The 17,344-nt window shown below is 45.8% G+C and overlaps 1 protein-coding gene across 1 annotated transcript in view; it reads left to right on the top strand.

Moving 5' to 3' along the window:
* Positions 1 to 17,344, top strand: part of LOC147882283 (uncharacterized) — a 43,581-nt gene that overhangs the window by 25,275 nt on the left and 962 nt on the right. Inside the window, exon 7 of the mRNA XM_087400190.1 lies at positions 14,933 to 17,107. Coding sequence (XP_087256316.1) covers positions 14,933 to 17,107 — 2,175 coding nt within the window. The remainder of the gene's footprint in view (positions 1 to 14,932; positions 17,108 to 17,344) is intronic.

Genomic DNA, 17,344 nt, shown 5'->3' on the forward strand with positions numbered 1-17,344 from the left:
CATTATTGCTCTTGGCTTAGGAGATGACTATATTCATCACATTTCTGATTTAGAGTCTCCTTCTGAAGCTTGGCAGAAGCTTGATATTATTTTTGGTGCTAGCTCTCACATCTCAAAATTGTTACTTAAGATTGCTTTCTTTGAATTGAAGATGGCTAGTGGCACTCCCTTGGCTGCCTATGTCAATCACATGCGGAGTCTCATGACTCAACTTGCTTCTATCAACTCTCCAATCACTACAGATGATGCAATGGCAGTATTGCTCAAAAGTATGCCTGAAGATTATGATCATGTTGTTACCACATTGAAAAATCTTCCTAATCCTACTCTTGAAGGTCTTATTACTGCTCTTCAAGAAGAAGAAAGGCACACTGAACTCCGAAGATGCAATGACACAGCCTATGCCATTAAAACTCAAATGGGCAAGTTTCAACTTTGCAAACATTGTGGGAAGACTAATCACCTCTCAAAAGATTGCTTCAAGATCAATCCTGCAAGATGAGGCCTCCTATGATGATTATGCTTTTTGAACCATCTCCATATATGCTCCAGATCTCTCTTTTATGTTGAGTCAAGGTACTCTGCGTGGATAGTCCTTCAAAATGAATGGAATAAACTATTGTGTTCTTTGTAAACACCTCTGGTCACCATATGACGTAGGCCATGTGTATGTGTTTTGCTCCATGGTACCTCTTGCAGACATTGTGTGCATGTACATGCAGGGGAGATAACCATTGGAAGGTCTTATGTATTCCTTTGTTTACTTCACATCCTTGGAAACCCTTGCTAGCATGAGATCCTAGCCATAGATTTATCCTTGACCACCATGAGATGGCATGAGAAACTATGAGACTAGATGTATCCTTGACATAGCCTGAGGCATTCCCTTGAGGGGGGGTTTGATGGGATATCTCAAGGTGTATGCCCCAGGCACACCTTGGGTTCTATGTGTGTGTGCTAGAGGCACAGTTAGGTGCCTCTAGCACTGTTAGGTGGTGGTAGATGCCACATAGGATGATTGAGAGATTCTAGGAGCTGATTGAGGAGCTGATTGTGGAGCTCGGTGGCTCACGTAGAGGTGCCTACATATGGACCTCACCCTTCTTCATTCTAATGCAATTCTCTCATTTCGTGTTTGCATGCTTTCCTTTCACTTCTCCAACAAAACCAATGTTGTCATTGGTTTTGGGGGTTAGACTTTAATTTGAGGAGCCATGTGGCAATTCCTCATGCAAGCCTATCTATCCCTTCCTTTCCTTCTAAGCAAAAGTACGGATTTTTGATGTCTCTTTTTGGGCTATTGTCATTTTTCGACTTGTTTTTGCTGCTGGCATGCATCCCAATGTAGCTCTCCTGCTTAGAAGTGCTGGCACGCAGTCCAAGGCCTGTTCTCGAGTTGGTACAGCACAGTTTCCTTATTGTTCGGATTGTTCTGCATCTCCAGAGATCCTGTTGCAGATGTTTTAGCCTTTCTCTCACTGGTTTTTGGCTTCTACACCCTTGAGCCTTGCTCTTTCTTCTCTTTTCAGCTCCTAGAATCTGTCCTCACTTTCTCTCTCTTTTCCCCTTGATTGGAAGCCATATCTACACCCTTGAGGGCCTGGACAGAGGATAGGTGCAAGATAGAGCTTGCCCCTCTGCCATGGACAGTGGGTATATGGATATTCTGACTTCCTTTTGGAGTTCAATTGTCTTTTTTGAAGCTTATTATTGCTCTTTGGTTATTGGAAGCCCCCTCTTGGCCATTCAAGTTATGAATAGACACCCAGATACAGAGGGTGTAATCAGAGTGGTGCTAGAGGGACAGTGGGTTGCATTTTTATGCCTTGAGGCCATTTGAGCAATTGTTTTGGGACTTGTGGAGTGCATTGCCATTTTTTGTTGGACACAGTTATGAGAAATGCCTTAGCCTTGTCTGGCAGTTGGGTGCTAGTGGGTGCACTGGAATTGCTTACTTTTGGAGTTCATTTGTCCTTTTTGAAGTTTATTAGTACTCTTTGGTTATTGGAAGCTCCATTCAGGTTGTGAATACACCTAGATACGGAGGGTGTAACCAGATTGGTGCTAGAGGTCCGGTGGGTTGCTTTTTTATACCTTGAGGCCATTTGACCATTTGTTTTGGGACTTTTGGAATGCATTGCCACTCTTGGTTGGACACAATTGTGAGAAATGCCTTAGCCTTGTTTGGGTGCTAGTGCGTGCACTGGAATTGGATGCATTTTGAAGCCAAGTGTTGGCTTGTGCAGTGTCTTGCTAGTGTAGCAGAGTGGAAGGGTGAGACCTTCGTGTAAGAGCACTCTTTCCCATTGCCAAAGGAAGTAAATAAATATTGAAAGGGGCGCCAAAGTGTTTGGGGTGTCTTTGTGTTTGGTTTTGTAAGCAAGGGCACTCTAGCCTCTGTCTTGGTGTCTCTGCGTTTGGTTTCTTTGAGCAAGGGCAATCTAGCCTCCATCTTGTTTCTTTTCAAAGTTGTCTCTAATTGGTTTTGTGTTTAAAGAAGTGGTTGAGAGATATGCAATGCGGCTGTAAATGGCATGGATGCTAAGTTAGCTACAGTTTACTTATGCAGGTTTCACCTTAATCAGGCTGCCCCTTAGGTCTTCGTTTGTTGTGCCAGCTCCTTGTGGGGCAAGAGTGTCAAAGGGCCGGCTAACAAGAGGTTGTGTTGTTGTCCTTCTTATGGCTTTTCAGTAATGTAGGTTTCACCTTAATCAGGCTGCCCCTTAGGTCTTCGTTTGTTGTGCCAGCTCCTTGTGGGGCAAGAGTGTCAAAGGACTGGCTAACAAGAGGTTGTGTTGTTGTGTCCTTAAGGTTTTTCAGTAAGGGTGTTGTTAATTTGTGTTGTGGTTCCTCCTATGGTTGAGTCAAGACCAAGGTCGCTCATTGTGCTCGAGTGTCTTGCACTTAAGCCACCCACAGGATGCTCGTGAGAGAGTGCTGATGTGGCAACATTGCAGTGACATGGCTACTAATGTGGCAATTGAGATGGATGTAGGTGAGGTGGTCATGTGCCACATGACACTTGTGATGAAGTGCCACTTGCTATGTTGTTGAGGGGCACAAATGAGTGTGCATAGTCTTGTAGGTTGTAGTCGATAGAGTGTCCATGCCTGCCAACTATCAATTGCTCGGCGTCGAAGAGTATCGACGCTAGGCGATGCATGAGAGTGAAGATCTTGATTGCAGTGGGTCCTCGCCTGGATTGAGCAAAGGAGTTTTGTCCCTTTTGTTTGGTTTGATTGAGATTCAATATCTTGTTTGTGCCAAGAACTTTCAACATCTGCCACACTAACGTGGCGTTCTTATAGGCCGGCGGGTGTTGATGTGATGTTCTACAAGGTGGCTAATTATGCATGTTGAGGGGTGTTGATGTGGCTGGAATGAGATGACATGTCTTGATTTCAGATATGTCGACAAGGTCAACGCAAGCTTGGATGAACAAGACTTAAGCCCACTGATGGTAGCCAATGTTGGAGTTCGGGCAAGGTAGGGATTAGGGGATCCCCCATGGGCTGGGGCGCTGAGCAGAAGGGTGAGAAAGAAAGAATGAATGAATGAAATATTGATATCTTCACTAGGTCTCATGGGCCTTATGAGACAAGTTACAATCAAAATAGTATCTCATACAAGCCACCATGGGCTGATGCAAGGGCTCGCAAAGGTCCTTGTTGAGTGCTATACTAAGAACTCAAAAGATAGAACTCAGAAGTCTAAAATCTTGAGAGAAAGTATGATCAACTATTCTTTTGGTGCCATGGCGGGCCTCCGATGGGACATGTAGATATCTTGTATTTGCCTTTGTCGGGTTGTCTCCCCTGTGGTGGGTAGCATGGCCTTCGTTTATCTCTATATCTGGTGGGCCATCTCAAGAGTGATAGCTCGACTCTAATGGTCCCCTCTGAGTAGAGATGGGATAGACTAGAACTCCATCGTGGGCATTCTAGTGTGCCCTGTGCATGGTATTTGTGGCTTTGGCTCCACAAGTCCTCATCGCCTCTTCCCGCTAATCCACTCTGTCCTCATATCAGCTAGCTCCTCCTCCTCTAGTTCAATGTGTTTTGGTGCTGATTCGAACGTGCAGAAGTTGGTGGCTGTGCTATGTCACTGTCACCTCTTGTTGTCTTAGCAGTCTCAGGAGGGTCTTTCTATGTCGCTAGATCTCAAGCAGGTAGAGAGTGAGGTAGACCTGATCATGAAAGTGGATCAGCTAAGAAAGTGGTCCGAATCCATGTACCTTGTGGAAAAGGTAGCGATATTGTCCATGAATCTCATAATAGATTGGGCATGTACATAGGAAGTGCCTCTCTGTCTCCACCTTCTCCAATGTCCATAGGCTGTAGATCCGTTGCTCCCTAGTTTTGCTTGTGGCTCTCCCTGTCTCATTCTTCAACTCGTGGGACAAGACCCGCAACTACCCACCGACTCATATGTCCTCTAGGTACTGGGTCTGGTAATCTCTCCATCCTCGAATACTCTCAGTAAGTGATTGTGATAGAATTGGATCTTGGTCGGGAACTCCTGTTCCCCTGGTCAAGTCCATGACATATACAATTGGAGTAGAACCAAACCATATGATATGGTTGATGTCATCTCGTGGGGTCTGAGAGGTTTGGGCATCCAAATTGTACTTAAATGGAAGGAGTCAATCCATCTAAATATGTTGACTGAAAAACCATGTGGATACTTGCATACCAGGTTGTGGTAGCCCCTCTGTTAGATAGTCGTTTGGATGATGCTAGTGCCAATCTCGGTAGTCTCCAGCTAGGCAAGGCCCAAATCCTGTGAAGGTGTGTCACTATTTGAAAAATGGCATCGATCTGGAGGGTGTCATGGCATAAAGGTACATGTCCACTAGAAAGGTTGCATCAAGCTAAAGGAGAGTAGCTCCAAACTCTGTGAGGAGGATTTAATGTGGGACCGATAGTTTACAGTGGATCATTTGTGCAAGTAGTAAAATTTGTAGCCTGTCTATCTGGCACAATTCTGGCTTTGATAAGTCTGGCCCCCAAAATGCGCTACAAACATACCAGCTAGATCAACAAGATAATTGAAGAGAAGAGACTAAGTCTTGGGATCTTGAAAGTGTGACTGGGAACATTGTTGCTCAAGTTTGTGGCGAGTGCAGGTCCTTTGCTTGGTCTAGATTGTATGGATGGTTTCGTCGTGAAGATCAGGCCTTACTAAAGGACTGCCATGTAGGTATGGGATGCGACAATGCCCACTATTGTCGAAGGAGAACTATTATCTGTGTGCTGCTGCCTTGATGTGTTGAAGATCATAACCTTGTTTTTTCATGGTTGACATGATTGAGGTAGGTAGAGAGCGGCTGCCATTGAGGGCCCTTTCATCATCCAGCTTGCTTGCAACGGAAGGGATGAGGTGTGTTTGTTTTAAGTGCTATTAGATGGTTCCACACTCGAGGCATATTCATTGATCATCTCCTTGTTGCGAATGATTTCTTGATGTACCCACTCTTTGTTTGATATAAGAGGAGGCTTATAGGGTCATTAGGGATGACTTGTAAGGTTAATATTCAGCAGACCTGGGTATCCTTGACCGAACTACATGCCACTAAGATGTCGTCTTATGGGGACTTCCTCTACTTGACCAAGGAGGGGTTTGTCAAGCCAGTAAGATGATTTCTTACGGGGACCACTTCCTCTACTTGACCAAGGAGGGTTTTTTCAAGCCACTCAGATATTTATAGATTGATCTTTCACGTGGAGTACGAACCGTGTGCATAGGCATATAGGGCTCGTACCAGCTCGTGACTAGTCCACGACTGTTGTAGGACAGCATGAGGTTGTTGTGGGGGAACATGAGCCCATATCGGGCTTGTTTCTAGATGGCACACACGGCCATTTTTGGCCTAGAAATGAAAACACCGAAACGGAAACGTCGTTTCGTAATCACTGTTTTTTTTTGGGGTTGGTTTTTTGGGTGGCCCTCTTTTGATTAAACTGTTTTTGCCTTCTTTTGATTAGCTTGCTCTCCTCTCCATCCCTCCATCCTATAGGCTGGTAGCTGCTCTCCATCCTCAGCCTACTCTCAGCTCTCCATCCCTCCACTACCTCTCCTCTCTTACCTCTCCATCCTCTTTCACCTCCCCATCCTCCGTCTACCTCTCCATCCTTTATCACCTCTCCATCCTCTTTCACCTTCCCATCCTCTTGGAAGCCAAATGCTTTGAGATACTCTTTGCCCGCTGACATGTGCTTTACATGGTTAATGATCTGAGGAGTACAGTTCAAGAAAATGAACGATCGGACCCTTGCATTGACACTGTCCCAGATTTGGGCCAGATTTTAAGCTGTTCTCTGATCCACAATGCCCAAACTTTCATCAAGGGGATGTGGCCTTGTGACACCTGATGAATCTCCTCTCCACAGCTTAGGTCCTTTTAGCTAGCCTTAGGCTCTGCAGCGATGCAGAGCAGCAACGGAGAGAAAGCAACAAACACTCACAAGAGAAAGCAAGAGAACAAGAGAGACTTGCACAGGATCTCAAGAAAAACATCCTCCACTGCTGAAGAAAAACCCTCCACTGGTGACTGCTCCAAGTGTGACCTAAGATGAGAAACAATGAGGGGAGGGGGCCCTATATATAGGGTCACTCCTTGCCTTAAAGAACCGACCAGAGGGGGGGGGAAACAGTGGACCGGGGACCTTGGGTCGAGTCAGGCCGACCAGCAGGTCAGGTCTCATAGCCCTGATTAGGGCTCGTGTACCTCGCCTCTATAATCAAACCACTCCAAAATAGGCTCTCTCTTGAGGTTCAAATGCGGATACTAGATCCTGCTAAGTCATCTTCCATGAGGAAACATGTCAGGAAGCTTCAGGAATTCCAATAGGAGATACTTCAGGTAGAAAAGAAGATCTCATATGAGGATATGGCCATTACTTTGTTGTCTCATCTCACTCCCCAATACTCTGCTTTTTATTCTTCCCTAATGACTAGTGGTAGTATGAGTACTCTCACCTGGGAGGAATTGATGCCTATGGTTCTGGATCAAGAGGACTGATTTCAAAGTTCTCTCCATGGCGGTGGCTCCGATGCTCTGGCAACCCCGCAGTCAGGTAAGTTGACTAAAGCTGAGAAGGAAGCCTTGAAGGCGGAAAGGTCATGTAATCACTATGGGAAGCAATCAGAGTTGCATGGCGATTGCAAAGAACCTTGTGTTCCACGCTCGCATAAAATACATTGAGATTCAATATCACTTTGTACGCGAGCTCATCATGGATGGAGAGGTCGACTTGGTGTATTGTCCGACTACAGAAAATGCTGCGGACATCTTCACGAAGGCTCTTGAAAGAGACTTGCTAGAGAGGCATCTTCATCGACTTGGCATTGGGCCGAAAAAGTAAGTTCACTTGCGGGTGGACATTGAGGGGGGGGTGTTAGATCTCAATGCTCCACTCTCGTGTAACTATGCGAGAACCAGCTAACTCTACTTGTAAGCCCCTCATATGAGGAGAAGGCATTTGAGTAGCTCGGTTATCCGGCAGGTCCTGGTTTGGACACCAGATGGGGGCCATGTGTGGCTGATGGCTGGACGGCTTCAGATAGAGTTGGCACACTGCCAACTAGGCTACATGCAAGTGCGGGAAGGCATCCCAGGACTGACCGCACTGAGGGTAGACAAAGCATTTTTCGGGGCAGCCCACTCGGGTTGCGGGGCCCGTTTGGAGCCCCAAATGATCTCGGATGGCTGTGGGACGAACGAGTACCGTAGGTTAGTTGCTCTATTTTGTGCACCGGTTCTATCGTGTGGTCGGTGGCCTATTTCGGGATCGACCCCTAGTCGGCCGTTTTGGGCGGATTGGGTCGGTCACCCAATTGGGTCTAATCGACTACTAGTGGTGGCTATATAAGAGCAAGCTCGTGAAGCCCATTTCATCACTGGCTACAACAACCCAGATTCCTTAGCATCCAGCCTCCGTCCTCTACTGTTTCCAGCACGCCATCGAAGCTTCTTTCACAGGAGGGCATGGCTGGGAGGCAGTGCCATCTATTGTATTAGTTCTACAGTAATCAAATTTTTGATTCTCCATACTATCTGCTTTTCTCTCTTGCGTACGAGATCCTGTTATCTGTTGAGCATAGACGTTGTATTGTTTTCTTACAGTTTTTGCATCCAGTTTTTACACAAGGTTGCTTAAAATCTTAACCAATATGATAAAGACAAGGTGGAAATTGAGCTGGTTTCCCTCAATTTCAACCAGATCAGAATACAATAATGGGTCATGCTTGAGATGTCAACGTGCTATTTTACCTAGAACTGACATTTCAGGGATTCAACCAAAAGGTCATTACTAGCGGAAGTGCCCGTATCGAGCTAACAACAAAGGCTTGGGCCTAGCTCTTCCAAAGGCCCAGAAGCTTCCTCTGCTGTTATCACTTGTTACAAACATGGTGGAAGGGGGGAGAGAGAGAGAGAGAGAGAGAGAGAGAGAGAGTGAGAGAGAGTTAGGGTGTGAGAAAATAATGCTCCAATGAAGACATGAAGAAGGCTTTCATTTGTCCATCAAGTATGACAAGACAAGTGAAGTACAAGCCTTATGTAGGCTACTCACTCACACTCTAGCACCTAGTGCATATGGGATATCTCCAACACCCCCCTTAAGAGCAAAGAGGTGTGAGACCCAACACGCAAGAGTAGAGTGATCCCCACTATTGCAAAGAGCAAGTCCAACTATCTAAGGCAATGGCCTTTGAATTCTGATGCTTCCAAATCTTTTGATGCTGTTGATCAAGTAGCTCAACCTGGTCATCCTCAACAACATCCCAAACTCCTTCACGCACAAGCAGCAATTGCATCTTGGTTTGCCATGTGGGAAAACCTTCCCCCTTAAATTTATCAACAAGGATAGAGCTTGAAGACAAAGAAGTCATGACTGAAGAGAACTGCGTGAAGGCGGGCAGCAGCTTCGAAATGAAGTAAAACAGCTCTGAAAGAGTAGACGGATCCCCCCTACTGCAAAGAGCAAGTCCAACTATCTAAGGCAATGGCCTTTGAATTCTGATGCTTCCAAATCTTTTGATGTTGTTGATCAAGTAGCTCAACCTGGTCATCCTCAACAACATCCCAAACTCCTTCACGCATAAGCAGCAATTGCATCTTGGTTTGCCATGGGGGAAAACCTTCCCCCTTAAATTTATCAACAAGGATAGAGCTTGAAGACAAAGAAGTCATGACCGAAGAGAACTGCGTGAAGGCGGGCAGCAGCTTTGAAATGAAGTAAAACAGCTCCGAAATGCAAAACCGGCTGTCCAAGTACACCGAGGTGCTGCAGCAGGTCTTCAAGTAAAGAATCGGCTGATTTGTACGAGCTGGAGGCCTTAAAACACCTCGAAAATGACGCTGTTGAAGGTGGATATGCAGTAGCAGCACCGAAACCTGGAGTCCGGTGATGGAGATCTCCACACGTTGAAAAAAGTGCCGACTAGCTAGCAAGGCGGCAGCTTGCAAGAGCCGGGCTGGTACGGTGCAGCTTGCAGGAGCAGGACTGGTACGGCGCTGCAGGGGAAAACAGTACGGAACAGTCTGTACAGCCAGTATGGACTGTACAGCTGGCTGTAGAGGTTCTAGGTGGACAGGTAGGAGTGCAAAGGAGGCGGAACTGAAGCGGCTGCAAGAGGAGGCGGCAGAACTGAGGCGGCTCCAAGAGCTTGAGCTAAAATGACGATTTCAGGGTTAGGGCAAGGGTGATGTGGCAGCTAAGGAAGGTGGCTCTGATACCATGTTAGAAACATGGTGGAAGGAGAGAGAGAGAGAGAGAGAGAGAGAGAGAGAGAGAGTTAGGGTGTGAGAAAATAATGCTCCAATGAAGACATGAAGAAGACTTTCATTCATGACAAGACAAGTGAAGTACAAGCCTTATGTAGGCTACTCACTCACACTCTAGCACCTAGTGCATATGAGATAAGTCCCATGATGACACGTGGCACTCACACAAAACTCATACACATAAACTAGTACTAGATCACCTAGTACTACACACTAACACTTCACACCAACACACTCTTTGACTATGATATCTCCAACATCACTCCCGCTTTTGTGCATATTGAAATGATTTATTCTCTTGCATCCTTTGTTGGAGAGGGGGGTTTGTCTCTCCAGGCCAAAGACGTCCGGACTTGGATCATTGATAGCGGGGCATCACGGAATGTGAGTCCTTCTTCAGCTGGGTTGAAGGATTTTGTGATCTTTGGTGGTGATGTATGCATTGGTGATAGCTCAACCATCAAAGTTCGTGGTAAAGGCAACCTCGACTTCATTTCCAATGGAAAAGGAGGGATGCACTCCTCTCGAGTTTTGTTTGTTCCCTCTCTTGGATTCAATCTCTTGTTTGTCCATGGGACTTGCCGACTTGGAACCACTGTATTGTTTGATGAAAACTTTGTGGAAGTTCGAGATAAGGCTACCGGTCAGGTGGTACAGACTTGTACAGCTAGTTATGGCATTTACACCTTGTCAGCACTTTCCACAATGACGTCGTCTCTTCAAGGAGATCTCTGGCATTTTCGATTTGGTCACTTGAATGTTGATGCTCTCCGGTGTGCTGCTCAAGAACAAATGGTCTCAGACTACCAGATGTGGGTAACAAGCACGGATAGTGACGGTCATGTATTTAAGGCAAGCAACACTGAGATGCGTTCCCGAAGCAGGCTTCACGACAGGCTTCCTTCCTATTAGAATTGTTCCATGTTGATCTCTGTCGACCCATGTCTATTGCCAAGCTTGGCGGGGCTCTCTACTTCATGCTACTTGTAGATGACTTCAGTAGCTTTATGTGGATATACTTCTTGGCTCAAAATTGCGTATTCTCGCTTCCGTGCCTTAGTTGAGAATGAATTTGACTTTTATGTAAAAGCACTTCGGTCTAACAAAGGTGGTGACTTCTGTTCTCAACCATTTGAGGAGTTGTGTGATGAAAGGTATTCGATGGGAGTTTGCAAACACTGGCGTTGAGCACAAGAATCGTATTGTGGTAGAGATGTCTCGGTCCATGCTCACTCACCGGGAAGTTCCTCAGTTCCTTTGGGCTGAAGCCACTGTCACGACAGCTCATACCCTGAACCGCTCTTCGACGTCTGCTATCCCCAAGGCCACTCTTTTTGAAGCCTATTTCGGCAAGAAGCCTACTGTTTCCTATTTGGATGTGATGGCTTTGTCCACATTCCCAAGAAGCAGAGGGGGAAGTTAGATGTGAAGTCTTCTCAGACGATCTTTCTAGTCTACAGGCTATCGACTGTATGACCCTTCCAGGAAGGAGATTATCCTTAGCAGGGATGTTATTTTTGATGAGCAGCTTCCATCTTCCGTCATTGATGGTACCCTACCTCTTCTTCCAGCATCCACGTCCATCTTCCGTCATTGATGGTACCCTACCTCTTCTTCCAGCACCCGTGGATGATGACAATAGTGATGAATCTGTGCCCTTAGTACCCCCGCCTCGGCAGTTCTTGAGTCTTCTCTCGAGAGTGACCCTGACAGTGATCCAGATGATTCCCCACCTCTCTAGGCTGCCGGGGATAGTTCCGGATCAGGTTCTCAAAAGGTATCTGGTTGGTTGATTGAGACTCTTCGTGACTCAGGTGTCACGGATATTCCTTCCTCATGGCTTCAGGAGGATGATGGACCGCGGCGATTCCATTACAATAAGGAAAAGGTTCTGGAGGTAGTTCCACTTCATGTTAACTATTCCTGGATGTCCTGTATACTCAAAGACAAAGAGCCTTCGAATGTCCAAGAAGCCCTGTCTCAGACTCATTGGAAGCAGGCCATGGAACTGGAGTTGGATTCCATTGAGCGGAATGGCACTTGGGAGTTAGTACCCCGCTCGCAGCGGCATTCCGTCGTTATTAGTGTCAAATGGGTTTACAAGACCAAGTATTGCTCTGATGGCACCATGGATAAGCACAAAGCTCGACTTGTGGCCAAAGGATACTCTCAGTGCCCCGGGATTGATTATGATGACATGTTTGCTCCTACCGCTAGTATGGCCACTTCAATAAGGAAAAGGTTCTGGAGGTAGTTCCACTTCAGGTTAACTATTCCTGGATGTCCCGTATACTCAAAGACAAAGAGCCTTCGAATGTCCGGGAAGCCCTATCTCAGACTCATTGGAAGCAGGCCATGGAATTGGAGTTGGATTCCATTGAGCGGAATGGCACTTGGGAGTTAGTACCCTGCTCGCAGCGGCATTCCGTCGTTATTAGTGTCAAATGGGTTTACAAGACCAAGTATTGCTCTGATGGCACTGTGGATAAGCACAAAGCCCGACTTGTGGCCAAAGGATACTCTCAGCGCCCCGGGATTGATTATGATGTCATGTTTGCTTCTACCGCCAGTATGGCCACTCTTCGGATAGTACTAGTAGTTGTAGCTCGTGAGCAGTGGCCCATCTATCAGATGGATGTTAAATCTGCATTTCTCAATGGTGATTTTTGAAGGAAGAGATATATGTGGAGCAACTGCTTGAGTTTTTCAAGTCCGCGGGGATGGTTTACAAGCTACATGGTCTTAAGCAGGCTCCTCAAGCATGGAATCAAAAGCTTGATGAGTTCTTTGTTCGTAAGCACTTCCGCATATCCCGGGCTGATCCCAACCTGTACATTTATCGTCAAGGAAGACTTCTTTCCCTCATCATCATGTATGTCGATGATCTGTTCATTAGAGGAAGTCATACCGCCCATATTGCTGAGACCAAGGCATCTCTTTCTCAGGCCTTTGAGATGACAGATCTTGGTCTTCTACAATTCTTCCTGTGTCTGGAGATTTCACAGGGACCAGAGGGTTACTTTGTGTCCCAAAAACGTTATACTCAGGAGCTTCTGGAGGCTTTTCATATGTCCGATTGTCGCGCCATTTCCTCACCCATGGACCCCAGTACCAAATTGACCAAGTATGATCCCAGTGATCCAGTGGATGAAAGCAAGTACTGTAAGTTGATTGGATCTCTGATTTGGCTCCTCAATACTAGACTAGATCTATGTTACTCTGTTGGTCTTCTCAGCTCCTTCATGCAAACACCTGAGAAGACTCATTGGGATGCTGGTCTGCGAATCCATCGTTATCTTTAGGGGCTCGCAATCGAGGGTGGTTCTATCAGCTCAGACAGCTTTCCAAGATCCAGTTTTGAGGTTGGAGTGACTTCGACTGGGGAGGAGATTTCGGCACTCACCATTCCACCACTGGGTAATGTTTCACTCTCGGCTCAGCCGCCATCACTTGGAGCAGTAAGAGGCAACTGACGGTCACTCTCTTTTCTACTGGGGCAGAGTATGGTGCTGCATGTTCCGCTATTTGTGAGGCAGTTTGTCTTCACAACGCTTTCTTGGAGAGTTTGGGTTTCCGCAGACAGCCGCGACAGTCATCCACAGTGACAATCAAAGTTGTATCGCTGTTGCCAGGAATTCTGTATTTCATGCTCGTACCAAGCCTATTGAGACCCAGTACCACTATGTCCGAGATAAGGTTCTTGATGACGTGATCAAGTTGCCGTATTACAAGATGGAGGACAACAAGGTGGACCACTTCACCAGGCACAGCAGCTGCTCAGTGATCATTCCAGCTCCCTCCGAATGATTCATGATCCAGGGGCTGAGAAGGGGTGTTAGAGTCATCTCCTGTCTCCTTGAGTGAGGGCCTTGGTTGTGGGTCTGCCCGCCCATGTGAGGGAGATTGAGGGCCTTACTTGTGGGTTTGCCCACCCAGGAGAGGCAGAGGGGGATCACTTCGATGGCTGTCCTTGCACACAGACCATACGGAGCAGGAGCATAGGCATATGGAGCCCGTACCAGCTCGCCACCAGTCCACGGCTGCTGCAAGACAGCACGGGACCACATGGTCCTGCTGTGGGGCACATGAGCCCACATTGGGCCTGTTTCCAGGCTGTCACCAGGCCGCACACATGTCGCCTAGGTTATGCCCTTCTTGGTGGGCTACACAGGCCCTAATCAGGGCCATGAGACCCGACCTGCTGGTCGGCCTGACCCGATCCAGGATCGCCCCCTTGGTCGGCTGTTTCCCCTCCCCTCTGGTCGGTTCTTTTGGGCAGGGGGGTGTCCCTATATATAGGGCTCCTTCCTTATTGTTTCTCATCTCAGCTCACACTTGGAGCAGTCACCAGTGGAGGGTTTTTCTCCAGCAGTAGAGGAGGTTTTTCCTGAGATCCTGCGCAAGTCTGTCTTGTTCTCCTGCTTTCTCTTGTGAGCGTTGGCTGTTTTCTCTCTGTTGTTGCCCCGCATCGCTGCACTTCTCACAGATTCTTCTTACTTCTTTGCTTTCTCTTGTGAGTGTTGGCTGTTTTCTCTCTGTTGTTGCCCCGCATCGCTGCACTTCTCACAGATTCTTCTTACTTCTTTCAGGCGTTACATTCTCTTTTTAAAATTTGTATAGAAGTTAATGTTTGTAACAGTACAGTATCTTGTTTTGTCTTTCCTTAGGAGCAAATATTTAATATGGGTGTCTTTCTGTCCTTTAAATCTCCATTCTCACGCCCATATAAGTACCTTAGAATCAACCGGCTTGTCCTTATGAGGAAATATTTCATCTTGTATGTCAGTTTTTTATGAACTAGTGAAAATTCATACATTTTTGTAGACCGTAAGTTACTTCATTCGATCTTTTGCACAAAGCTTGTTGCTTGACTCTTTTTTGGTAGCCTTGTTCGTATTGTTGTATTTTATAAAATGGATAAGTGCTCTTGGATTTGATTGATATTTTAGTACCTGCTAGAATAAAAGGTCTGCCAAGTTTCATATCTATGGGAAATGATAACGTGACCTTAGCTGTTGGTTGGGTGCCATATATGCTAGTGAAGTTTACAAGGAACAAACATAAAATTAACTTTATCATTACATCCAACCTGAAAATACCTCATCTAAGGTACTTAACTTAGTGATTTGCCTTCCTTGTATGCAGATTTAGCGAATATTGAACAACGTGCCAAGGATTTGGCTGAGGAACTGGGTCTTGAACATGTTTGGACATCTATACCTTTTAGGAAAGCAAATCAGGAGGAACAGAATTTCATAAACATGGCAGTGAATATTGAAGAAGAGGGACAGTACAGTTTTAAGGACTGGGTTGTTCAACTTGGATTGAGTGTCCGTCACAGTTCTAAAAGCAGAGACACATTTTGGTCAGATCATTCTCGTGGCATCTACAGGGAGTTACTTGGATCAAACATGAGGCATGATGTAATGCTTCCTTGTGAGGCCCAATTACGGCCTTCTCATTTGACTAGTGGTTTAAAGAGTGTCAGAGTCAGTCATGCTACAGGTAAAATATCGAAGCAGAAGAAGATTTCAGTTGCTGGTCGGTGGTGTGGCAGGGTTTGGATGAACAACCAAGTCCACCCAGTCTTGGGAGGCTGTTCTAGTGCACACATGCCTCTTCCACCATTTTTTCCCTTGGTTTCACCATTTCAAATCTCTATGGTAGGAAGTACTGACAGCAGCAAAGCCCGTGGGCGGCCTCGCAAGCATTCAGTTCAGCAGGGGGAAGATATCTGTTCAGAAAGAAATGCAGAGGCATCTTGTGGGGAAGCCTGTGTTGGTAGGTCCCTCCAAAGGGATGAACGTTGTGTCAAATCTTGGATGGATGCAGAAGAGGGAGCTGGAGAAACCGACCTGGGGATGTTAGGTGTGGGTATACATCCAGACACCCAAGGTACCTTGATTTTGGGGAAAAAGGGCAAAAAACGGAAGGCTGTGGAGAATACAAGTAACGCAGCAGAACCGGACATGTCGTCATATCTCATGCTGGAAACTTTGAATGCAAGAAAAAAAAGAGAACTGCAACCTGACATAGTTGGTGGGACCGCACTAAATACGCCATGTGTTGTTTCTGAATTCAAGGGAATGTCTTCTTGCTCCTGTTTTTTGAGCACTGCTTCCATGTATCGAGGCTCTGAAGATAGAGAAAAATGTTTTCACTGTGCAAATGCTCTTACTGGAAAGCAAGGGCTTTCATCTGAGATCCCAACAGGAAACAATGGTGTCTCTAACAATACTATAAACAACTCCAGTGACTCAGATGCTGATATGTGGCAGGATGTTACAGACGCATGCGATTCTATATTCACCTCGAATGTTTCCCAGGAAATATTTTCAATAGATGGCACTGTAAGAGTCAACGACAGTTCTCTTAAGGGTTTAGAAAATGAACCTTTTCCTTCTCAAGGGGTTAGTAGAAATGGAGTTCAAGAACATATATGTTTCCATAAAAATTTAAGAAGATCTTGTGCAGCGTTTGATGGTCAATTTCTTTGTCGAGGTCAAGCTCTTGTTGGTCAAGCTCATGGCCCAGAAGCGGAGTGTGTGGAATCCCAATTTGCAGAATCTACACATCCAGATGCTTTTCCTGATACTTTGGAATTAGGTGCTGGAGAAGGGAAGAGAAAAGGTCAACCTGAAAGATCTGACTTTCCAAGTAAAAGGGCCAAAGAACAGATCTTTAGTACAGATGAAAAGCCTACCTATGTATCAGACCATTGCACTGCGAAAGATAAAGCTGACTCTTTTGAGGATGGTCATAAGATACTGGACCCTGATGGCATCGATTTAGTTCTTAGCTCAAACAAACCGCATAATCTTGGCGCTTGTGTTTGCACCAGTTCAGATCAATATTGTGAGCAGTCTTTCAATACTAGGGAACAGCTCTATTCCTGTTGCAATAATTCAAGTGAGCATACATGCATGCCTGCATTTGGAAATGATGACTATGTTCTAGCTCCCCCACCTGTGGAAAGGTTTTGTGGAAACCCCAGGCAGGATCATACAGAAAATCTCATTGATGGTGACAGTGATTCTTCGGGTGGATCTGCCCAGTGGAGGTTAATGAACTGTATGCATGAATCATCATTGACTACATGTAATGCAAAGCTGGCAGGGAAATCTAGGAGTAAAAGGAAGAAACAGTTGGGATGGAAGAAGGGGCTAAAAGTAGTGCCTGATCCTTCTCTAGATGTGGCTGAGGGCAGTGATGCAACTATGATACCTAAGGAGACGCTGCCAGATGGTATTGTAGATGGATTAATTTTCAAGTTACATCAAAAGAAGGTTGATTCGACTGATCCACAATCGCCTTGTACAAGTATGTTCCCATGTTTCTTCAACGCCAAAATGCTTGTTCAAAATAGTACTCTTGAAAGATATATTTTTCTCTCTGCTATTTGTGATTGTCATTTACATTGTGCAGAATGAACTCTGTCCAGAATCTGTATTTTGTCAATGAAGTAGAAGTTTGGAGTCATATCTTTACTACTTTATATGAAGTGTTGCTTTGGAGTCAAATCTTTACTATTTTATCTGAAGTCTTGCATCAGTTGGG

The sequence above is a fragment of the Dipteris shenzhenensis genome, chromosome 29 (assembly GCF_047967505.1).
Source record: "Dipteris shenzhenensis isolate YYH24624 ecotype China chromosome 29, Dip_SZ_1.0, whole genome shotgun sequence".
In the NCBI taxonomy this organism is placed as follows: Eukaryota; Viridiplantae; Streptophyta; class Polypodiopsida; order Gleicheniales; family Dipteridaceae; genus Dipteris; species Dipteris shenzhenensis.